The sequence below is a fragment of the Aspergillus tanneri genome (genome assembly GCF_003426965.1).
Source record: "Aspergillus tanneri strain NIH1004 chromosome Unknown AapTan_7_pilon_pilon_pilon, whole genome shotgun sequence".
NCBI classification, from domain to species: Eukaryota; Fungi; Ascomycota; class Eurotiomycetes; order Eurotiales; family Aspergillaceae; genus Aspergillus; species Aspergillus tanneri.
This window is the reverse complement of record NW_022984634.1, coordinates 4,302,380-4,326,121: the sequence shown is the minus strand read 5'-3', so window position 1 is coordinate 4,326,121 and position 23,742 is coordinate 4,302,380. Positions and strand designations below refer to the sequence as shown.

Below are 23,742 nucleotides of genomic sequence, written 5' to 3'. Positions count from 1 at the left end.
TCAGTGCTAATATCGTTTCTTTGGCAATAATTAAACCTAGATAGCTTTCTATGGTAGATTGCTACTCTAGGTCTAACCTTGGTTTGCTCAGGGAGGATTGGGGTGTATGCTGGGTGGGATATAGTAAAGCTATTATCAGGCGCTATCCATGGTTCCTGGATGATAATAAAGTCGATATTAAGCTCCAGGCCTATTTCTAAGCAAGATAACATAGCATTCTGATTGCGTCCAGTATTATTTTGCAGGAAATAGATTCCTAAATCAGTGTTTTTCTGATTCATTAGTAATCTAATTCCATGTTACTGTTTGGGATTGGTCTTTCTGTAGGCCTAGGCCTTGGTTTTGGTTTGACTTTTTCCCATTCCTTGCAGTTTTTGCTATCTGCTCTGTGGGCTTGATTGCAATTAGCGCATTTAACCTGTGTGTGGGGACATTCCTGGCTTTTTACTTCGCATGTGGAACATTCATGGTATTGGGTTTCATGCCTTTCTGCGCAAATAGCGCATTTTGGATTATTCTTGCAGTATTTGGCAATATGCTTGTATCCTTGGCATTTTTGGCATTGGGCAGTTTTCTCTATATATTTAGTAGCTCTACATAAAGCTCCTGCAACACAGAGTTGATTTTTAATTGCCTTGGATGCCATGGCTTCATTCTGCACGTCCACTACAATAGAGGAGTGATTTTTGGTCTCGCGGACATGTTCTGGGGTCAGCCATGTTGGGGCCCTCATTAGTTTTAGACCTGGGTTAAAGATTTCGATCTCTTCCTTGAGCATCTGCATGCCTTCTTGGGTTTCAAAAGGCCTGGTGGGGACCATGTGAATAACTATTTTTGCCCATGGTTCATCAAACATCCACTTAGTATAGGGGATAAGTGGTTTCCAGACATCCAGCTTCTCTATTAAATAAGGCGCCTGAATACCGTCCATTGTGGTGAGGATAAGGGTCCTTTTAGTAAAGGAAGTGCTTGCTGTCCTTACTATAGGTTTGTCTACCTTTTCTTTTATCTGGAACTGGTGGTTGATTTGGTTTCGGAGCTTTAAGGAGTCTAGGTCTTGCAGAAATTCTGCAGAAACCTCTAGAATAAGCCTACTACCTTTGTAGGCGGCCTGTTCTACCCGTTTTGGCTGATCTTGTTTCTTGGTTGGGATAACTACTTGCGGTTTTATTCCTTTTTGGACTGCTGCTGCGTATGAAGGCTTTACTGGTTTTGCTTTGGTTGAGAAGAGGCTAGGGCTATTTTATCAAGTTTTTGATTAATAGCGTTAACCTCTTTCTGGAGTTTTTGAAGTTGATTGTCTTTGGAAAGCAGGGATCCTTTAGCTTCCGGATTTTGCAATTTGTCTTGGATAGCTGAGAGGCCCTCCAGATGCATATCTAGAGCTTCAAGGATCTTAGCATTTGCTAAACTATGGTGGATCTCTTGCAGTAAGATCTTTGCAGACTCAAGTTTTTGGATATAACTTTGTTTGGCATCACTTTCTATTTGTTTTTGCAGAGCTTTTTCCATCTCCTTTTTATTAAGGAGCACCTCTTCATCTTCAGACATTTGACTTAATGACGCAAAGGAATTAGGGCTCTCAGGAGGAGAATTGGAATCAGGCCTAAACTCAAGTCTTGCCTTTGGGCTGATGAACGAGTGTTTTCTTTTGCCTTTGGTCCCTTTTTTTTTAGGGCTTGGTGGCTGCGATGGGTTGGGTGACGAGTCCCTAGGTGGGGTGGTTGGGTCTTCAAAAGACCCCATTCTTCTCTCTGATAGACAAGGGAAAATAAAAAAGAAAAAAAAAAAAAAAATAAACAGGTAGAAAAGTAAACCAGGTAGGATCCTAAAACTTTACTAGCTAGGGATCTAGCTAGTAAGTAGAGATTTTTAAAGGGAATCTCTAAACCACAAAAAAGCTTTTAAAGGGAAGCTTCGAAAACCAGCGTAAGCGTACTAGCTCAACCTCTACTGTTCCCTATATCTCTGGTCCAGCACCAGTTTTCCTATACCTATCTAAGCTAAACAGCTTTAGAAAGATATTGCTAGGAGCCGTAGTACTGGGGATACAGCTCACAGTTTCTTCTTGCAAGTAAGCTTAGGCTTTCTACTAGTGAATTCTACAGGGCAGTCCAAGCTTCCTGTTTTTGGTGGAGTAAAACGCAGGAAAAAAAATCTCACCCCTTTTAAAGAGAAGTGGTAAACTAAAAGCACGGTTTTTATTGTTTTTGCAGAATACCCGGCTAAAATAACTGCTATGGTATGCAGGGCAGCTAGGTCCCCACCTCTTATCCCTCTCCAGGACAGTGATGGTGTTATAGAGGCCTAGAGAACTGTAACTAGTAGCGGCCCAAAAGTATCACAAGGATATCAAAATTTCAATCACATGTAATAGTAACAGGCTTATCTAGGAGTTCTTTGAACCCCTAGTAGGTGCGGGATTAAATAGGGTGTTACTTGGTGCAATAAACCCCTTATTAAGATTCTTTATAATATAGGCCTTGGCGGCTTCCAAGTGCTCTATAGACATCTTGTATAAGGGTGAGTAACCGAGATTTAAAGGTTCTGTTAACTTAATTTAGTGGTTCTTTAAACCTCTGGACAGGGGTAAAGTATCTAATGCGCGCTTGGAAAAAATATCTATATATTTTTAATACTCCGCGGGGAGCTAAGCCTTAATATCCTTAATCTCTAGTTCCTTTAGGGATTCCTTTTAGTCTTCAAGAACCATGTCTATTTTATAAAGACTTGTAATAAAAACCTCGGTGTTTTTTTTTTTCCCATATGTTTTTAAAGGCAGAGGCTTTAATTATAGCAATATTAACTAATACCAGAGGCTGTTGATCTACTGATTTAGGTGTGGGCTTTGGTGGTGCCTTTATCTAAGGCTCTAGTTTATTTACACTAAGAGCTTGAGCTATTTTTTTAAAGATTCTGGACTTGTTCTTCCCTTGCGGTATTTAGATGTGTCCTAGAGCGCTGCCCATTCTGGGGTTCTTTTAGTTTTTCTAGGCTATTAAATAGTCCCGTCGATCAGTATCCTTCTAATGCTTAGTAGCTACTGGACCTGGTTTTTAAGGATCTGTCTTGGGAGATATACCACGTTTTTAGCCGCCACGGTCTCTTGCAACGGGGGTTCTCCAGGCTATATTAGGCGCTGATTTCGCATGTTAAGCCAGATATTATTTTTTAACAACTATTTTCGACCTATAATTAGATTGTGCTGTCCGAGCTCGGTAATTAATATTAGTTCTCGCAGGAATCGGCGGCCGTCGACCTGCAAATTTAAGTAGATTAGATATATTAAAGGTATCCCTGGCTCTTTATTAAATCCTTTTACTGGGAAGGAGGTTAGTAAGGAGTAAATAATTAGGTCCAATTATCACGCAAGATCGTATGCCAGGGAGGGAGTAATAAATATATAACTATTTACTCCGGTATCTGCAAGAGATAAAGTTTGAAAAACAAATCTATTTTTACTAACTAAACTAGGCACGGTAAAACTGTCTCCGCTAAGTAATTAGGTTAAGTCTAGTCTGTTTCTTGCAGATGCTAAGATCTCCCCTAGGAAGGAGGCTTGCCCTAGGGGTTTTCTTTTTTAATTCCTGGGTTTCTTTGGTAACACCCTCCGGGAGAGTCTCGACGTGTACTTTCTTTAGTTTAGGCTTTTTTTAAAAGGGCAGTCCTATACTATATAGCCAGGCTGCTTGCAGTTAAAGCATCTACCTTCCTTTATTAACTGGATTCGAGCCTCCTAAGTTATTCCACCACGCGAAGCACTGGTTGTGTCCTTTACCATGGGCTTAGGGTTGGTAGCATCAGTACTCGTAGAATTTCCGGGATTAGTTAAAGACTTCCCGTCTTTGCGTCTAGCCTCGTTGTTAACTTAAATAGTATAGTAGGCCTGGGCACATGCAGTGGAGTATTTATCAAAAAATATAGCAGTGTAAAAATCCCGGGTGGTTAGGTTTTTTAGTTTTTTAGTAACCTTTTTAAAAAGCTCCTCTTTGTGATCCTCCTGGTGAAGCTAAGACTCTCCTGCCAGTTGTAAAAACTCGGCTAGAAAGTTATAGTATTTCTGGGAAGACTTTATTTAAAGGTCACGTAGCTGTCGACGAGCATTTTGTTTACAGTTCTGGTCATGGAAAACACTTTTTAAATAATTAAAAATCTCGTTAGCAGTCTTGTATTAAAAGCCAGAATCTTCACGGAATCGGGGAGCGGCATGCTCTGCGGCGCGACTGCTAAAATAGCTTTGCATGTAGGCAATCTTTATAACTTCTATAGGATAGTAATTTATATTAGCTGCTATTTTACTTTTTATCTAAGCCAACCAGTCTTTAAATTTGGGGTCCTTTCCACTGCTTAAAGAAGGGGGGTTAGGGATCTTAGCTAATTTACATGTCTTAGTGGTTAAAAAAGGGACACTGGTTTCCCTGCCACGTAGATATTTATAGGCATAGGCATCACGGTACTTGTCCTGTTCCTTAATTAAATCTGCGAGTGCTGCGTTCTTCTGTCTAATAACTTCCTGGATTTTGTTTACCTTGTTTTCTTGCTCCAGGTTCCACATCCGCAGTATTTCCTCAAAGAGTCCATTGGGATTATCCAGGGCCTTAGTAAGAAACTTATTCTTTGTAATAGTCTCTAGGTTATTAGTTCCTTGAGGGAGGATAGAGATACACTGTTAATCTGGGGCTTGTCTTCTCCTACCTCCTAACCTGGTCTTGCCATTTTAAATATCTTTAGAGTTCGTTTAATTTGATTTCATAGCGATTCGGATTAACCAGCTTGGGGAACGCGCTGATATGCGTTAAGGGAGAGATTAGTTGGCTGGAGCTGCTGCTTAATTAAAAGCTTAGCTTGTACGGCTAACTGGTCTCTAAAAAAGAGAAGAGATGACGTTGATGTAATATAATAATCCTGTTTACCTTGGTAAAATGGATAGATTCTATCTAAGGTGGCGATCTAACGAAACATCAAACGTAGAGAAGGAAGGAAGGAAGAAAGAATTCTATTATACAGGAAATGTGGGAATTCTCTACATTGTGGGATCAACAGTGAATAAAGCAGACTTGGTGCCTCAGGCAGGGTTCGACCTAGGTCCTGACACCCTCTAATATATAAACCTTGTCCAGCCATTTGCGAATGCACACGCGTGTGCTCTACTATACCTAATGTACCGGCAAGCGACCTGCACCCCAACCGCGTTTTCAACGCGCCTTAATTTCTTAGATGATTAAAACACCATCCATACCACCAAAAATGCCTAAATCATCAAAGTCACGCATTGAACAGGTAGGCAGAATCCTACTGGCTATATAAGCTCTAAAAAACAATGAAATTTGTGGTGTGAAGAAGGCGGCTCAGACATTTAATATACCTTTTTCTACACTACGTGATCGCCTAAAAGGAGTCTCTTTTGAAGGCGATATTCGTGCCAATAGTCATAAATTGACTACTAGTGAAGAGGAGTCGCTTAAGCAGTGGATTCTATCACTAGAAACGTAGAGTGCCTCCTCAGCCTGCACACGTACGAGAAATGGCCAATATCCTGCTTTTAAAATGTGATACGACTTCTCCCCCTACTACTGTAGGGGAGAAATGGGTATACAACTTTACCAGGCATACACCTGAGCTCAAAATCTGCTTTGCACGTCGCTACAACTATCAACGTGCTAAGGTAGAGGATCCTAGGATTCTAGGAGCCTGGTTTCAGCAGGTAAATGAGGCTATTCAGTAGTACGGTATAGCTTTAAGTGATATCTACAATTTCGATGAAACAGGGTTTACAATGGGTCTAGTAGCTACTGCCAAAGTGATTACTAGATCTAATATGCCAGGCAAGCCATTTTTATTGCAGCCGGAGAACAGGGAATGGGTTACCTCTATAGGATGTATTAGTTCTAATGGATGGGCTTTACCTCCCTGTATTAACTTTAAAGGCACGGTGCATATAGAGGCCTGGTACGAGGATCAGATAGTTCCATCTGATTGGAGGATTGAGATTAGTCCTAATGGCTGGACAAGCAATGAAATCGGCCTATGTTGGGTACAGAATCATTTTATACCTATTACTACCGGCCGATCTGTGGGACGATACGGTTTACTTATTTTAGATGGCCACGATGGCCATCTAGAGCCTCAGTTCGATCAGATCTGCGCAGAGAATAATATTATACCAATCCGTATGCCTGCACACGCTTATTATAAGCTTCAACCACTTGATGTTACTGTTTTCTCGCCTTTAAAACGCGCGTACGGAGGCCTGGTTGAATCTAAAATGCGCTGCGGGTTTAATCATATCGATAAACTCGATTTCTTGGAGGCATGTCCCGAGGCCCATACAGAGGCCGTTACCAGCAGTAATATTTATAGTGCTTTTAGAGCTACTGGCCTAGTTCCTCTATCTCCTGGGCGCGTTCTATCTCAGCTGACAGTTCAGCTTAAGACCCCTACACCTCTGGGTAGTAGACCTAGCAGTCAAGGCAGCTCAGCGCCTAAAACGCGTCATACGGTCAAGCAGCTGAAGAACTCAGAATCTGCGTTTAAAAGCTGCTTAAAAATTGGTCTCGCATTCCTGACTCGCCTATCAAAACCAGTTTAAATCAGCTGATTAAAGGCGCCGAACGAGCTATAAATGATGTGACAATATTTAAGCATCAACTTGAGCAATATCAGGCTGTATATGAAAAGCAGATTAAAAAGCGAAAGCGTTCTACTAAATAGATTACTTTGAAGAAGGCACATCAGTATCTGAGGCCCAAATTCGTATAGAGCGCCAAAATCATGCAGATGAAATTATCCAGACAGATAGAGCTCTACCTAGATGTTCTGGCTGCAATGTACAGGGTTATAAGGTTACGCAATGTCCGAATCGATAGAGCTACTTATCTTTATAGCTAATTGTTGACAGGATTTAATTAGCTATCCTTTAAGTTTGTCTTCTGAAATACCACTCTTTTACAAGTGCTTTAAATATTCTATTCGCTTAATATTTTTGGCTGGTAGCTGTGCTCTTTCCCATGAGATTGTATGACGTGCTCCTGAAAAGACTCGCTCAGGTTCGTCTCTTATTACCGGAATTAATAAGATGTCAATTGACATATATAACAATCTTGGCCAGCGCTTTTGTTACTCATCTTGACACCACCAAGGTAAAGCGGTTGTACGAATCTTATGTGGGGACATAGTGTTATAGTCCTCATATTCATTCTGGTGGTCGGGCAAATCCATCTAGGTCTTCAGCAATTCGGTCAAAATCGTCAAGATCTTGAGTATTTGTCTCGTATGATGGCATAACAATACGGCTTGTGAGGCAGCATGTCTTCCACGCTGATTAACTAGATTTGCAGGCCATCAGGGCAGATGCCTAGAACAGTTGGCAAATAAGTAACCTGCATTAAGCACAGTCTCCCGTTTCCCCCAGCAGTGCTGAATATCAATTTTTTGTATATCAGGGCGAGCAGAGAGGTCGAACGGAGGGGTTGTCCAGCATCGTGCCTCTACCACGGCCGCTGTCATAAACGGCTGACGACGGCTTGTCGACAAGAACACTCGAACCCTGCACTTCCACATGCGCCGTTTACGTTGCAGGGATTGTAAATCCCTCGGTCGGGTAGGGGTTATTTGCATCCCACCGGAAGCAAGTACCATGGCCAAAGCTCCCTAGACCACTTGTCACTATCTTGACGAAGGGGACAGATCAGGTTCCGCTACTAAACCCATGCGGATCTGCTGAAAGCTCCGTTGATCTAATCGTGCAGCCATCCAGCCCGGAGCTTCCGGCCCGGCTAATATTGGCTGGGGTATATATATAAGCTGTCGGAGACAGCATTGCCTGATTGTTGAAAACTCCACCTGTTTAATAATCGACAGGCGGGGTTCGTACCCACTCGATCTCGGCCTCGGCCCGGCAACCCTTCCTCCAGTGCTATATAAAGACTACCACGCTCAGCGAGTTCCCTTCCTATCCACACTACAATCAGTATGTCTGCCGCCGATCAGGTCCGACTGTCCAATTTTGAATCTATCTTCTCTCTCGATGGCAAGGTCGCTGTTGTAACCGGTGGATCCAGAGGCTTAGGACTCCACGCAGCAAGCGGGTATGTTTTTTTGTCCGCTCCCGACTCGCGTTGCTGCAAAATAAGCTACTATTTGTCTAACTTCGCATACTAGACTTCTTCAAGCCGGCTGCTCCAAAGTATACATTACATCCCGCAAAGCTGAGGCGTGCGAAGAAGCCGTGGCGGCTCTTAATGCGCTCCCGAACAAGAGATCGTGGGCGCGCGCAATCTCCGTGCCGGCGGATAATTCGCGCATCTCCGAGTTGGATCGGCTCGTCGCGGAGGTGAAGAAGACGACCGATCATGTCGATATCCTTTTCGCCAATGCGGGCGCCACGTGGGGGGAGAAGTTCGATACTCATCCAGAGGCCATGTTCTCCAAGGTGATGGATTTAAATGTGAAGAGCGTCTTCTATTTAATTCAGAAGTAGGTTCTTTTTTCTGTCTTTCCTTCTTTCTTTTTTTTTTTTTTTTTTCCTGCCAGTGAGAGTCGCTCACAGTTATAGATTCACTCCTCTCCTCTCGGTTCAAGCCACACGGGACGATCCCTCGCGCGTCCTGATCACCAGTTCCATTGCGGGCGTGGTGCTGGGCACTCTGGGGAAGAATGCTACATTCAGCTACTCGGCCTCTAAGGCGGCCGCTATCCACCTGGCGAAGAACCTCGCGGTTGAGCTCGGCCCCCGACACATCCTGACCAATGCAATTGCGCCGGGTTTCTACCCATCCAAGATGGCCGATGCCTTGATCAGCTTGCAGGGTGGGATAAAGGTGTTGGAGGAGAAGTCGCCGAACAAGCGGGTCGGCAGGCCGGAGGATATCGCTGGCCTGGTGGTGTTCTTGTCAAGTCGGGCAGCGAGCCATCTAAATGGCGCCGTGCTTATTACGGATGGGGGGGCTCATTTAAAGGGGCGGTTGTGAGCGATTGGGTTGGTGGAGAGATATATATATTATATTGGAGCTGGCACATTAAATATGTATAATATAACTGGCCTGGAAAATATATCGTTCTTGAACCCGCTCTTGCGAGATCAGCACAGACAGGAACTGTGGTCCTGTATGTGGCGCCGGGCTTTCATAAAACCCTGGCGCACTGATATGTGTCGTGGTATAAACACGTGGGATTATTTATAACACAGTCCGCGCTGGGGTTATCTCTATAACAACAGTCCTCTTCGCTACAGGTCTAAAATGAGTGTGGAACGCGTGTCCTTCCATGGACCGTGTCGCACAGGGCCTGTAACTGTACACGATCTGAAAGGCCAATCTGATGGCCCTCCTCGAGCCCATGGGGGTTTTCGGTGCCGCAACGATCTGTTTGCCGATTCGATGCTACAGGCTAGTAGGCTGAACGGGCACACGCGATGGTGGGGTTGTTTGCGAGACCAGTATAAAGATGAACGGCACCCGCACCGGGGAATATCCAGCAGGACAGCTCTGGAAGTATTACAGGGATCCGTAGCTGGTAGGGACCATCAGCATGTCCCTGCACGCCCGGCGCAAGGGGCCCGAGTCTGACTCGCGACAAGGCACATACTCTACATTATAATGGCTAACACCCTCGCCTTGGTTATGCGAGATATCTGAGTGAAGATGACCCCTCAGCCCCTTCCCATCTATGGCCGAGGAGACCAAATCACCCAGCAGGACCGGATATCATGGATTTTAGCGTTCTCACTAATTCGGATCCAGTCCGCGACTAGTTTATTCTCCCCAGCACGCCGTGCGGCAGGGAACCGTTCACCGGGAGAGAAGCTACTCGTTTCCCAGTTTCCTCAGACCAGGCTATGCACAGCACTTTCGGACAATACACCATTGGTAAAAACTAGGAGTGTGAAAGGCCTGAGTAGCACAAGATAATATCCAGCGCAGGGGTGCTGCAGCACTTCCATTCCAGTGGGATGTGCTGGCCGCCTGGTTGGTGATGGATATTATTCCTGGAAACTCCCAGTTTTCAGTCCCCTAGGGACTCCCTAAAAAAAAAGAAAGAAAGAAAGATTAAGAAACGAGGTGGTATGGTCTGGCAGATGTTTAATTTATATTTTTTCTGTCGCGGCCTTAACCCCTGTCTTGTCCCGGCATTCGTTGTTCTCGCATTAGCCTGTCCTGTGTAGTATGTAGTAGCATATCCTGGAATTAGCAGACTATAGGAAATTGCTAAACAAGACTAAAACTAAGAACCAGATTTTGTCCCCATTCGAATCCTAGTTCCCTCTCGTCCTCTGCGCGAGGTCAGACAAAGGCTGGGTCGCTGTGTGGGGCTTCAGAGACGCTGATATATTTCGCCTTCCTCTCGAGATGTTAGCAGCCTACTCGACAAATACTCGCCCCCGCCAGGGTAAAGGGGCACCCCTGGTGCACAGCAAGTCCAGTTTAAGCACCGAAATTTATAAGACGGCAGCCGTCAACAACAACAACAGCTACAACTCCAAAGGGTTCGAATTCGGCGGCTCTCTGGGGACCCTCGCCCTGATAATCGGCCTCCCTCTGCTAATATACTACATGTGGATTTGAGCGACATACTATAGCAGCAAATTGCCTCTCCCTCGGGAGGGTCAGAGCTGGCCGGCCTTTGCTAACTATCTAATGGGTCTCGTATACACAGGCGTGTTCCCTTATCTCTAGGCCTGGCGGATTTACTGGACATTCTACGCTTTCGAGGCCGCCTGCTACGTCCTCCTGCCGGGTTTCACTGGTTAAGGCAAGCCCATCGCTCCGCCTTCGCCAGCTTTTACGTCATGATCGTCGTCATGGCCGCCCTCTACATCACGGAATATTTCCCCATCTACACCCTGCCGGACGAGTTCGGTCCGATCATGCCCGTCGCCATTGTATCAGGCGTCCTGACCAGTGTCTACGCTTACGGTTCTGCGTGGGCCTGTGGCGCGCAGCATCGCACCACTGGCTAAGTGACCTATGATTTCTTTATGGGGGCCGAGCTGACTCGCCTTTGCGGGATCCTGGACTTTAAAATGTTCTACGAAGTCCGCATTCCGTGGTTTCTACTCTTCGGCTGCAGCTGCGCCGCCGCTAAGCAGTATGAACAGTTTGGCTACGTGTCCGGCGAAGTCCTGTTCCTTGTTCTGGCCCACTATGCGTGCGCTAAAGGAGAACAACTCACTTTAACCACCTGGGACATACATCAGGAGAAATTCCGATTCATGCTGATATTCTGGAACATGGCTAATGTCCCGATGACGTACTGCCACGGCGCGGTTTTCCTGGCTTCCCGGCACCCGGCCACGTACGCGTGGGATAAGACCGCCTTAGCCCTGTTGTACGTCGCTTAGCTCTTCGTGTACTGGGTCTGGAACACCGCGAACAGCCAGAAAAACTCCTTCCGGATGATAGAGACGGGCACGTGAAACGGAGAACGTTCCCGCATCTACCCTGGCAGGAGGTGCACAATCCTAGAACTATAGCCACGGACTGCGGTGAGAAGATTCTCATCGATGGCTGGTACACATACGCGCGTAAGATCCACTATACCTGTAATGTGCTCTTCGCTCTTGCCTAGGGGCTCATCATGGGCTTCGAGAGCCCGTTCCTTGGTTTTACGCGGTGTTCTTCTGGGTTATCGTCGCGCACCGGACGCAGCGGGATGTGGCCAAGTGCCGGTGAAAGTACGGGTCGCCTGGGTCAAGTATGAATGACGGGTCCTGTATTTTTTTATTCCACTTAAGTTACCTGCATCGCATGTCCCCAACACTCTCGGCTTGCAGCGGTGGCTCATGACCTTCTAGTATGTGATATAGATTGACGCAACCGTCCCGCCGTCTTAGACGGGAAGGAAGAAGAGACGAGTTTTGCCAGAAACTTCCCTTGAGGATTATCGTTGAAGTCACGCGAACTAGTCAAGTGTAATAAACACGCGATGGTTTTTAAATGCGGTGAATACGGGTACTACTCTTTGCAGCTGTCGAAAGGTAGCTTTCCAAGACATATGGTCGGCTATAGATGACCACCTGGTCTGAGGAGATTGTGTGCGGTGGGCTTCCGTTCTCCGGTTAGATAATACCGGAGTGGCTTGCAAGACATTGTCTGATCTGATTAATAATGGTGACGGCCAAACGCATCTTGTTTTCTTTTGCAATAGCGAGGATATATATACATAGTGAATGAATCAGTGCGACCGGCACTTGGTCAAAATTAATCTTGTGTTGTCAAGAGTGCGATTGAAGACGAGATGGCTGCTTCAGAATCCGCGCGTGCAGCATGCTGGATTGGAAGCACCAAACTGAGATGGACAAGATGGTGCAGTCGACGGACAACTGCGATTAACCTTACCAAGCGACTGGAGCATATCGCCAATACGTTTCCATTAGATTCGCGACAGGACAGTCCAGGGGATCGTTTGCATCCAATAAATCCCCATTATTAAGATGGCTGCTGACGGTCTATTTAATGAATATCTCAAGACGCTTCAGTGTGGTAAGATACGTATATTGAATATATATTACCCTCCCATGCTATTGTAAAGTGTAGAACTACTGGCTAGGCCTAGTGGACAAAACATATGAAGACTTCGAGTACATTGGATAAGGGCACTTATTAAATGTCGGCCTTTAAAAGGCTAAACGGGTTACCGATGTCGGCGAATCGGACCCTTCACGTCCTATTTGCTATAGAATAAAGATGCCGTGCCGATGGAGAGATGATTTGAAAGGCGGCAATATTGAGAGGCAAGTGGATGTATAGATGATAAATCCACCGGTATTTTAACAACCTAGTGTTAGAGGCTGAACTGTCACGGTCCTAAACCTAAATTGAATGAAACGAGATCTATTCAGAATATAGGGCGACTCATATTCGAAACAACTAACTTGAGGAGCTATCTGTAGGGGTGTTGCTGGGAAGGAGGGTGTAGGATGTGTGCTCACGTGATTGGATAGGGCTAGGGCTGGAAATCAGGTGATCTGGAGGTCGTGGGCCCCGGGCCCACGACTTGACCTTGACCTTGCCGTGACAATTACCAAAGTTGGGGACGATCCCGTACTCGCGCACATATTGCCAATTCAGGTTGATTCCATCTGGTGCAAACGATGTTTCATCACCAACTTATCCTCCAGTCGACTCTATGCCTCGTCAGTCTGAAATGCTGGCAGTTCAATGTTGAGACAACGGTCAACGAAGAAGTCCAGGAGACGGAACGCCTGCCTGACTCTCGATTCTTACTGTTTTCCTGCAAGGCTACCTGTATTGTCACTCCATCAGTGCCCTGCCATTTGTTCAGAGGAATATGAAACACTATCCTGATTAGTGCAGAGCATGCTGGAAATACCGAGGGGAAACTCCCTCGTCTTCCCATCTGGTTGAAACAGACATGATTAAACTCAATGTTAGTTCTCAGTAGCACGTTATGCAAGCTCAAATAAACGACAATATTGGATAGCAATGTCGGCTTTCTGTGTTCTATCGCTCGAGCAACGATTATCCGCTTTTGTATAAATATGACGATTCTGCATCCGCCGAAATAGCTATAATACGAAAACTTTGAGAGTCCGATCGAAACAGCCCATTCTAGAAATATTCAAAAACTCTATTTCACGGCTATGTCGGAGGTAAGTTTTACACATCTCCGATACAGACTATGGCGCTAGTGGGTATGGTGGCAAGTCAATTATTATATCAACCTTTAGATACCGCCGTATTTCGTCATCCAAATTGACCCTTATTCTTATGTATTTGGACTGGAGTATTCGCTTAGTTAGAAGGCTCAGACCTTCATAGGCTCATGGAGTTGATACTAGTCAATACACTTAGCGAGCAGGTCAACAACTGCGTGATCCAGGATATGTTGAAATACCCCGATGAAGTAAGCGGCTCGGAGAAAGTCCCGCAGGACTGCCCCTACACCATTATTGAGAATTTCTTGTAGGGGGCCATCGTCTTGAAGCAGGGACAGTATTGTCTGCTGGTGGATGATAGCGATTCCCACTTTCAGTTTGATAATATGAGAAGTGAGTACGAGGGGAGTAATCGTGATTTCTGCAATTCGATTGTGAATGGCCAGCATGAGTTGCGGGCTTGTGGAAAGGCGTTTAATGCAGCCAAAGAATCCTGATGTGAGGGATTTAGTGAGGCTATAGCATCCGTCGAAACCGAAATATCAATTGTGATAATCACAGATTATATGAGAAAATTATATACATGGAAAGAGAGGTTGTATAACAAATTAAATAGAAATACAATTCTGGCCGGCGAGAAGAAAAGCCGAGTGCCTGGCTAGAATCCTCCTATGAAGACTTGCTAACCATGAGATCGGCAATCTTTTCAGCCAGCATATCTGTTACAACTGTCAGCACCAATCGAATCGTGTGTTGCATAACGAATGAACTTACAAACAGTGGATTGAGGATGGCCCGGGGGCAAGATGGGGAAGGAGCTGGCGTCAACAACCCTGAGTCCGCTGACGCCATACACCCGAGCCTGGCTATCGAGTACAGCCATCTCGTCATTCTTGGTACCCATCTTACAGGTGCAAGCCGGGTGCCACAGTGTCATGACGTGATTACGAATAAATTCGAGGATCTGCTCGTCCGAGCTGACTTTGTTGCCGGGGTAATATTCTTCGCCGATAACGACGGGAGCCATGGCCTTGCTCTGGAACGCTTCACGCATGCGCTTGAACATGGCGATGGCGATCTGCTGATCGGATTCGGTGGCCAGCAAGTTGGGGTTGACCAGGGGGAGGTCTGCAGTGTCGGCAGATTTCAGGGTGATGTTGCCGCGCGAGGTTGAGGCCACGAGGACCCCCAGCATCGAAGCATACTGCAAGCCATCCTGGGGCTGAGTCGTCAGGAGGTCGGAGAAGTTTCCGATGTAACCGGCTCCGGAAATATACTATTTGATGATCGTCAGCATACATGTACAACAACGCGAGGGTAGGGGAAAGGGACACTGACCTCGGCCTCGGGCCAGTCCTTCGGGAACTGCCGCAGAGTCTTCTGCACCTGTGCCGGGAACGAGGAGCGCAACTTGGCTGGGATCTTCTCCCATGCGAGAAAATCGGCGATGGGGTTGGTAAGGGGGCCCTTCTCGGTGGCGACGCTGTTCAGGAATTGACTGAGCAGGTAAAGCAGGTCGCGAGCAATCTTGGTGAACGTCGTGACGCTAACGCGATAGCTGGGCCCGAAGAAAGGATGATCCCACATGTTCTGGCCGACACCGGGAAGGTTGACAACGACCTCGATTTCATGCTCCTTAAGCGTGTCTGCAGGGCCGACTCCGGACACCATGAGCAGTTGGGGGGATTGAAATGCACCGGCAGATACGATAACTTCTTTGCTGGCCTTGAGAGTAGAGATCCTACCGAGGGGACCTTTGATTTGTACGCCCGTTGCCTTCTTGTTCTTGTCGAAGATAATTTTCTTGGCCAACGTGTTCGCATGGACGTGCAGGGATCTGGGCGGTGATTTGAGGAACGACGACTCGGAGCTGCTGCGGGTCTGGTCGCTGGGACGGATGGTTGACGAGCAATACTGCGAGCCCATCAGGGAGCCACTGTTGAAGTCCTGCGCCTCTTTGATGCCGATCGCCTCCATGCCCAGTTTCATCCAGCTCGAGAAGGGCATGGCGTAGTTGGCATAGGAGACCTCCAGGGGACCGCCGTTTTCTTCGAAGGCGGACCCGTCGTATTTGGTCGAGGCATTGCGGAATCGGTACTCCGTGTTGGAGGGAGTGAAGTGAGTGCTGCGCTTGTAGAAGGGCAGTACCTCGTCAAAGGAATAGCTCTTATCATCGACCGCATCTGCCCATTGCTGCATGGATTCGACGGTTGGTCTTGTGCGCGCGCGATATTAGTGCTGTGCTAAAACAAAAGCTCTGATCAAGACGCCAGCACTTACCTTTGATAGATCATAAAGTTCAACGCCGACGACCCACCCAGCGTTTTACCGCGTGCAAAATGGATAGCTCGATTATTGGCACCAGGGAAAGCCTCGGTAATAAACCCCCAGTCAATCGAAGACTTCACATTGGGACTGGAGCCCACGGGCAGAGCATCGGCTGCCGGAACGGCAGCAAAAGACTGCAACTCGTAATGTCCGCCAGCCTCGATCAGAGCGACTTTAAAGTCCTTCTCTGCCAGGCGAGTGGCAATTACATTGCCACCTGTGCCGCCGCCAACGACGATGTAATCGTACTCATTGGTGCCCAGCAGGGCCTGGACACCCAGAAGAGGGAGAGCGAGAGAGAGAATGGCCTTGCGCAGCATGGCCAGTTTCTACGCCTGGAATGTTCCTGGAGTCTGACAGCGGACAAGTAATCAAGGGGGAGGGCGTGCAAGGACCTCGGCCACGACACCGAGGGACCAAACCATTCTTATAGTCCGCGGAGCATACATTCGACTAGAAGGAGGGTAGCAGCCGAGCAGGGTATTCCTCGACCCTCTTGGGCAACGGATCTGATCATGTCAAGAACACCCCTGGTCGACCTACCAGAAAATCCACCCCAAAAATTGGATCGGCCCAATATTAGGGGGTGTGGGGGTGGACTTTATCGGCAGATCCGCACAGCTTTAATGCCTTGAGGGCCGGCCGAATTAACGTTTGGGGAATCCATATTTTCCATCCTGAAACGCCGACTGAGGTTTAGACGGTTGCTTGGGAGCTGAGACCATGGCTCGATCTTGCTGAGTGATTGATCAGGTTAGGTTATTTTTAAGGATCGAGGGACTTTCGCTCATCGTCGGTGGATCCTGGGCCGGACAGAACCTTATTATTATTATTATTCTTCTTCTTCTTCTTTTTCTTCTTCCATATTATAGAGCATTTTTCAGTCAGAGACTATGCATGCTCTACCTACCACCCCTGGGTGGTAGGATTTGAACTAACAAACAGGTACGTACATAGTGGGTAAAATCAAACATAACTAAGCAATATGACATTCTAGGAGTGGGGGTGGAAGAGACTACAGGTCAGTCGCACGTGGGCAAACCTGTAAAGGGCTAGTGCCCGTTTAACCTCTCGGGCCAATGTCCTGTTGTCCCTACTGTCCCCGTTGTCCCTATTGTCCCTACTGTCCCTACTGTCCCCTTTTGGCCCATTGGCCCTTAATTAATGTCACGTGACTCTCCACCTTGTTTGTTTACCGCTTATTTTCCTCTTCCTTTCTTCCTTTCTTCCCTTCTTTAACAATTCCTTCTTGTACATAACCTATCCTGTAGGTTTTATGGGTTTAGCCCTTAATATTAGGAATCGTTCATCTTACTTACCTTATACTAAAACAGAATAAAATAGAACAGAACGGAAAACAGCTAATACTGAACAGAATGGAAGGAGAATATAACCCACCAAGTGGGAGTATAAAACTACCAACATGGGCCGAACCCCTATTTCGTTAAATAATAGAACAACAGCAAATAGCTCTTGGTCTACAACAGGATTACTTCCAAGGGCAAATCTAGATATTACACGCGGAGCTCCAAGCAGCACTCCAAATAACTCTAACCCTGGTAACCTTAAACACCACACCAAGCGCAGCACCTGTACCTAACCCCCTACCTCCTACACAACAGCACCCTCGCCCGAAGCTAGCCGACCCCGAACAGTTTAACGGGACAGACCTTACGCTTTTCCCACAGTTTTAAGCCAACTAAAAGCGAAGTTACTGATAGACGAGGCCTCTCTTGGGGAGAGTTAGAATAAATATGGTACGGCTATAGCCGCCTGGGAGGCAAGGCAGCAGCAAGGATCCATGCATGTATTATAGCTAATAAGTCCTCTCTAAGCTTTATACTTTAAGGATTTTACAGCCAGCTGGAAAGCACTGAATGAGAGGGAAATGGTAGAACTCCAAAGGAGTAGGTCAAGGAGACACTCTTAGACAATTCAGAAGTTGTGGGCCCCGAGCCCACAAGTTCCTGGCAGGAGAGAAGACAACATTCCCTTTACGCAGCTGCGTCCCATGGTCTGTGAGAAGGTTGTTGATTGTCCATTACCTCTTCGAACGAGGACTTAAGATAATAACAATCTATACAAATGTCATGTGCCAATCCCTCGAATTCCTCCACTACAATAGATAGAAAATCTATTTTATCAATAGCTTTAATACCACTGCTTATCATTTCTTGCACTTTTTGGCCATAAAAGCGCTTTAGAGGTGCAAAACAGCTAACATCAAGCGGTTGAAGGAGGTGAGATGAATGAGGAGGCATATAAAGTGGAATAATTAAATGTTCTATACAGTATCGATCAAATTCAGCAGTTGCATGGCTCCCGTGGCCATCCAAAATAAGCAATCGATATTGACCAACGGTGCGGGATCTTGTATGCTTGTCGAAGACTTCTTATAGCCATTCTAGTCCCAGATTATTATTGGTCTAGCCATTGTCGCTAAGACTTAATCGATAATCTTTAGGTAGAACAGAATACCACTGAGATTGATGTTTCTTCCCAGAAAAAAATAATCTGCGGGGGTAGAACCCAGCCACTTGCTCTAATAGTCACAATCGATGTAATCCATTCTCTATTGCCTGGTTGTATAGATCTAGCATCGGATTTGCGTGTTTCCGCGCCACAGACAACTTTAGCAGTAGATGTAATTCCCATTTGAAAGCCAGTTTTATCCATATTGTAGATATCTTGTTCTAAAATACCATATTTTTGTATAGTATTGTAATCACAGCTAATTTAGTGTGACCGCGGAGACGGTAGATAAGTGAATTGGGAGCCAGACTTGGTATTACCAAGTCTAGTTGACCTTTTGCAGTGGCGTGGCAATTGGGTGTACCCTGTAACCTAGTCTTACCCTTTTCGGACCAAGGAGATTACAGTATTTTAAACTAATTGAAACCAGCCCTTAATAACCTGTGGATCTTCACACTTTGCCCGCTGATAGTCATATCGACGATTATATCTTGACTTAATATCATCGTGGCGTGAAATAAATCGATTAACCCATTTTATCACTAACTAGATCTGAGATAGAGGCCTGGGATGACGACGAAGACTTTTGACGTGCAGATATTAAAAGTCCAGCAAGATATCGAACTTGGGAGATCCGCGGTGGTAGACCACGCTCAGCCATATTAATAATTCATCTTTTAATGTATCCTCTTCAAGATTGGATAGCTTTCGTCCATTTGCGTCTATTTCTTTGCGGGAGGGTATTCCTAGAAATCGACGTTGAAGCTTTTGAATAGGCACATCAAATGTTCTAGCACAGGCAGCATTTGATGTAAATTGGCCATTATTCCATGCTTTAATAGCCATTTTCATTCTTTCATCCTCTGAAATAGACGTCATTTTAATAATATTGATAAGAAAAGGCTTCAAAATATAAAAATATTGAGCTTCTAAAGGTTGGGGGGAAGAACTTCAAAAGAAGCGGTGAGCGGCGCGACATTCGGTGTCTTGCGACATTCGGTGTCCGATTACGTTACATAACAGATGCTGACTAAGACAATGCAGACCGGCATCCGGAGCAGAGGGATATCCCGATGTTCCAACACTAACTACCCCGACGGTTGGCCCAGCCGTCGGAACGGGACCTTTTCCGGCACTCGGCGTAGAGCTGACAGATCCGAGTATGAATACTACTACTACTACTACCACCCCCCATGTTAGTTCAGGAATATGTGCGCTAGGTCCAAAAACCTTAACCTATGCCTCTGCGTATTTTCTAAGCACCTTGGTTGCTGCTGCACTGCTGGCTCGCAAGCGGATATCACCCGATGGTAGTTGGCACGCAGCAGTAACCACAGCACTGCTTAGAGCTGCACTAACAGTCTTTTTAGCTGCTGCAGCACGTGCCTGTTCAACCTTTTAGCGAATATTGTTGTTACTGCTCCTTCGGAGTTGTTCTCTAATTACTGCGTCCGGGATCTTAACAACAAAATCACTGTCTACCACCAGTTCGTCGGCAGACACACCTGGGGTGGAGGTTTGACCGGAGGAACCCTTGGTAGACAGGGCGCCGGCTGTCTGCGCGTCCCCTTGCCACCTAGTATAGTTAGCTCTCCAGAAACTGGCTGAATCGAACGATCCTGCCCGTGGTGTACTGTCTTTAGTAGACTTTTTAATGCTTTTAACTTTCTTGCGGATTTGCACATTTTTAATTTCCAGTCGCTTAAGCGCGTCTCTAACCTCTGTGAGGACATGTGTTTCCCCTTTATGTGTGATTTTCTAAACACTGCGAATAAATCCTAATACAAAGTTATTGGCAGACAGATTCGGACTTTTATTAATGTGTTCTAGCACCTGTTTAGCTGCTCCTTCAAGCTCCTTCATGGTGTTGTATTGGAAACGCGGCCTTCTTGGGACGCGTTCAGGGTCGCGCCCTTTAGCTTGTGAAGGCGAGAACGCGTTCCTCGCCATCGCCACCAAGGAGACCCAATTAAATTGGTATCAGTCGATAGCGATTGGAGTCACAAGTAATTGATCAAATTTTGAGCCGAGTGCGGCTTGTTTTAGCGGCGTAATTTCAAATATTCGATTCGCGCAGAAAGAGATGTTTTTTTTCCCATTGGGATTGTGGGACGGGACTTGAACCCTTTTGGGATCCCGAATCCCTCCCAACGGTCAGCCTAGGTATCTCCAACTCGGTAGTTGACTATGTATTCCCGACAAGTGGTTGGACCCACCCACCTGCTGATAATGCCGTATCGTAAATGTTCCACAAATCTCAGCTGGCCTGGAGATTGATGGTGCCCTTATTATAGGTGGCAATCGTTCGCATTCAGGCTAGAATATCCACGGTTCTCTTGAGATGGATCATACTTAGATGTAATTAAGATTCGAAATAGACCACTCCTAGAGGCTTCCTGTTTCAAATTATTAGCTACCTAAATATTAATAAAGAGCTGCCCACCCGGGTGCTGGATATAATTTAGGCCATGATAAGCAAATCATTTGCTAATAAAATATCCTTGTGTCTAGCCCGTCTTCATTACGTGAGAGAGGTTATTTTAGAGCTTTAAAATGCCTAACTTGTTATCTCCTATTATGAAAGCCGAAAGTCACCCTACTGTTGTGGTTAGTTACTGGTGGACAGAAGAATGGCCGTGGCTATGTCCAGGTAGGGTCCAAGTGCTAGAAGAGACTTCTTGGGTATTTGAAGGGTAAGCTGCATTTTAACTAGCTGTTCTCACACAGTAGTAATATCGCATATAGCTCTTGGTCAGATCCACAATCAACTACGCAGCGTGCCCAAGCACATCGTTCGAAGAGGTGGCTAAGAAAGCTTTCTTTTCATATCTACTTATCACGTATCCATAATGGTGTATGTGACAAGAAAAGCAAATAATTTGAAATTGCGCCCCCAGACAGTGCCGCTCTAGACACGGTACTCAATATATACCGTGCGAGAAGTACGTCATCTTTACGTATAATAAATGTCGCTGTTAAATAAATTTATGTGTCAATGTGTGAATCTTGGTATCGTATACTGGGGTAAACTGCATAGCTCATTACACATCTCGTTAGTTAAATTTCTTTTACTAGTTATGATTTGGAGTCCAGTATTAATAATTTAAGCCATGAATTTGAGGTGATTTACTCACCCAACACCATACTCGCCCCCATATTCACCTATTCTCTTTTCTTTTACGCCGGTTCTTTAGCTGCTTCACCAGTAATTCAAGATGCACTGACTAGGGGAGATTACAGGTCTGGTTGTGAAAAGCCGGTCCGCAGCTGCCCCCCCGGACAAATGGCGGACTCAGCCCGTTTATCGTCTTCTCGCTCTCCAATCCCCGGAAACCTATTAACGACGTACAATGTGTACATTTTGCTATCCATTGATTCTTTGGTTATTGCTATATCTCTCGGTTTTTGGTTATTGGTTTGCGGTATATTTGGGATAAGTGAACTGGCCTGAATTATGCCTTAACAATGTCCAAGGGAAAGGGGTGGGGGAACAAAAGGTGGATGAAAAAGTTGTCCACGGCAGCAAATGGCTACGTTTGAGAGCGAACCAGGAAAAAGACCAGCATCTCTATGAAAATAATTATTCTGATGTATCCCTCGCTCTTCAGGACAAGGTTCTATCAGTTTATATGTCTTATATGCTGCTTTATAATTTTCCTCTCTTACCGTGTCTCCTGCCGATTCTTTATTTTCTTGCGTTTATATGGGCATCCCAAGAGGATGAGAAGCTCCGAGATGAGGGCATTCGCGAAGGACAGCCAGTACTCGACGTTGCGACGGTGAAGGATTTAGTGCGCTTCTCTTACATTCACGTCCGTGTCCCGCAACACTAGCGTTTTTATTCAGTCTTTCGATGACAGGACATGCCGCGGGTCTCTAGGAACTGTTTTCCAGCAGGTGTCGTGATTCAGAGGAAGCTTAATTTTTCCTATTATTCTCATCGTAAACTTGAGGGTTTATATACAAGATGAACATCAGATTGATTTCTAACCAATCTGGTTCCATACGGAATTTGTTCCGTATATATAAGCCCCAAATTCTACATGATCGAGCCTCTAAAAACTTTATGTATCCGCGTGTAAATGCTCTACGAGTCAATTTGTCGTAGTATTGCACTCAAAACCGACATTAGCACATTGCGTGCAACAAGGTCGAATACCATCACAGCGAAATTTTTGCCTCTGCAACGATCGCGGGTCTGTGCGATACTGCTCTGTGAGCCGCTGCTGACCTTGATCGCTTTTATAAGAAGAATTCCAGGCATTTTAGCGAGTTGCTTTTGCACATCTGCCAGGGGAATGGAAAACGTCCGCTGACTCCGGTTAGCAACTTAATAATTCCGCGGATAGAAATAAGTGCATGAAATATTGAAGTGACTTTTAATATGCAGTCCACTATACCGGTATCATCAATCTACTTTGGAGGATTATTCCCTCTTATGGCCCCGAGAATTAATCGGGAAATAGCAGCTGTGGAGGCCAGAGCTTCGAGCGTTCCTCACTTTGGGCGATAAACAGCCAACTACAGGAGGTCCATTTGTCCAATGCAGGTAGGACTCATCGGTTCTGCCTCATGTAAATGTCGAATAATATGGCTGTTGGTGGACGGCAATCATGTGACTAGATCGGGGTAAACCCCCGCGGAGCACAACAAAAAAATGATCATGAATAACCAAAAGAATAATCAAGACGAGCCCAACCAGCTCAATTCATTCAAATAAGACCTTTTTTACCAATCGTACTCTATTTCCTCTTCGGGACTAGCCGTATATCTGACAGTAAGTTGTCTATGCGGTACCTCTTCCTATTATAGTGGATCTGGATATATGTACATACTTCGTACTCTGATGTCTTTCCCAATTGCCACAGCAGCTCTGGTTTCACTGTCGTTATAGGTTGAAAGCGACATGCAATTGGCTCTAACATTGTTCAACCCTTTGGCTTGTGTGCCACCAGCTTGCACTCGCCTCTAGGTCATTATTCGCCCGGTAGTAAAGTCAGGTTAAGACTTCAGGACCTGGAAATGTCACTTCAACCCAAACAGTTGGTAGCGTCCCAATTTTTGGTCAATAGGCTAGTGTACTTTAAACTTAGTTCTTATCTATCTAGAAACCTGGTTCTCTTTTTACAGTGGTTCTGATTGACTCCAGAAGTGTAACTTATGCGTAGCTCGGAAAGTTAGTGTGTTTTTAATATTATATTAATTTTACTTTATAACTTCGGCACTACATACGCGTAGATGACAGGTTCAGAGTTTTCCTTTATATTTAATAAAAAATATATAATTTTTATAATATTATTAGTTACACTGCTGTAAGTTTTTAATTA

At 45.6% G+C, this 23,742-nt stretch overlaps 5 protein-coding genes across 5 annotated transcripts; 2 read left to right on the top strand and 3 right to left on the bottom strand.

The window, feature by feature from the left end:
- Nucleotides 1–1,203: 1,203 nt before the first annotated feature.
- ATNIH1004_008035 (uncharacterized protein) lies at nucleotides 1,204–1,551 on the bottom strand (the record flags this gene model as incomplete). Its single annotated transcript, XM_033572648.1, has 1 exon — nucleotides 1,204–1,551. One exon carries the CDS (start codon nucleotides 1,549–1,551, stop codon nucleotides 1,204–1,206), a length of 348 nt encoding a protein of 115 aa, XP_033425963.1.
- A 6,420-nt stretch (nucleotides 1,552–7,971) lies between these two features.
- ATNIH1004_008034 (uncharacterized protein) lies at nucleotides 7,972–11,338 on the top strand (the record flags this gene model as incomplete). The annotated part of the gene is made up of 5 exons (XM_033572647.1): nucleotides 7,972–8,087; nucleotides 8,161–8,475; nucleotides 8,555–8,965; nucleotides 10,654–10,920; nucleotides 11,068–11,338. 5 exons carry the CDS (start codon nucleotides 7,972–7,974, stop codon nucleotides 11,336–11,338), a joined length of 1,380 nt encoding a protein of 459 aa, XP_033425962.1.
- A 2,444-nt stretch (nucleotides 11,339–13,782) lies between these two features.
- Nucleotides 13,783–14,112, top strand: ATNIH1004_008033 (uncharacterized protein; the record flags this gene model as incomplete). The annotated part of the gene is made up of 2 exons (XM_033572646.1): nucleotides 13,783–13,863; nucleotides 13,927–14,112. 2 exons carry the CDS (start codon nucleotides 13,783–13,785, stop codon nucleotides 14,110–14,112), a joined length of 267 nt encoding a protein of 88 aa, XP_033425961.1.
- A 172-nt stretch (nucleotides 14,113–14,284) lies between these two features.
- ATNIH1004_008032 (GMC family oxidoreductase) lies at nucleotides 14,285–16,263 on the bottom strand (the record flags this gene model as incomplete). Its single annotated transcript, XM_033572645.1, has 4 exons — nucleotides 14,285–14,334; nucleotides 14,390–14,891; nucleotides 14,954–15,830; nucleotides 15,896–16,263. 4 exons carry the CDS (start codon nucleotides 16,261–16,263, stop codon nucleotides 14,285–14,287), a joined length of 1,797 nt encoding a protein of 598 aa, XP_033425960.1.
- Nucleotides 16,264–19,651: 3,388 nt separating this feature from the next.
- ATNIH1004_008031 (uncharacterized protein) lies at nucleotides 19,652–22,679 on the bottom strand (the record flags this gene model as incomplete). Its single annotated transcript, XM_033572644.1, has 3 exons — nucleotides 19,652–19,801; nucleotides 19,862–19,991; nucleotides 22,543–22,679. The coding sequence occupies 3 exons, from the start codon at nucleotides 22,677–22,679 to the stop codon at nucleotides 19,652–19,654; spliced, it is 417 nt and encodes a 138-aa protein (XP_033425959.1).
- Between the last annotated feature and the right edge of the window lie 1,063 nt (nucleotides 22,680–23,742).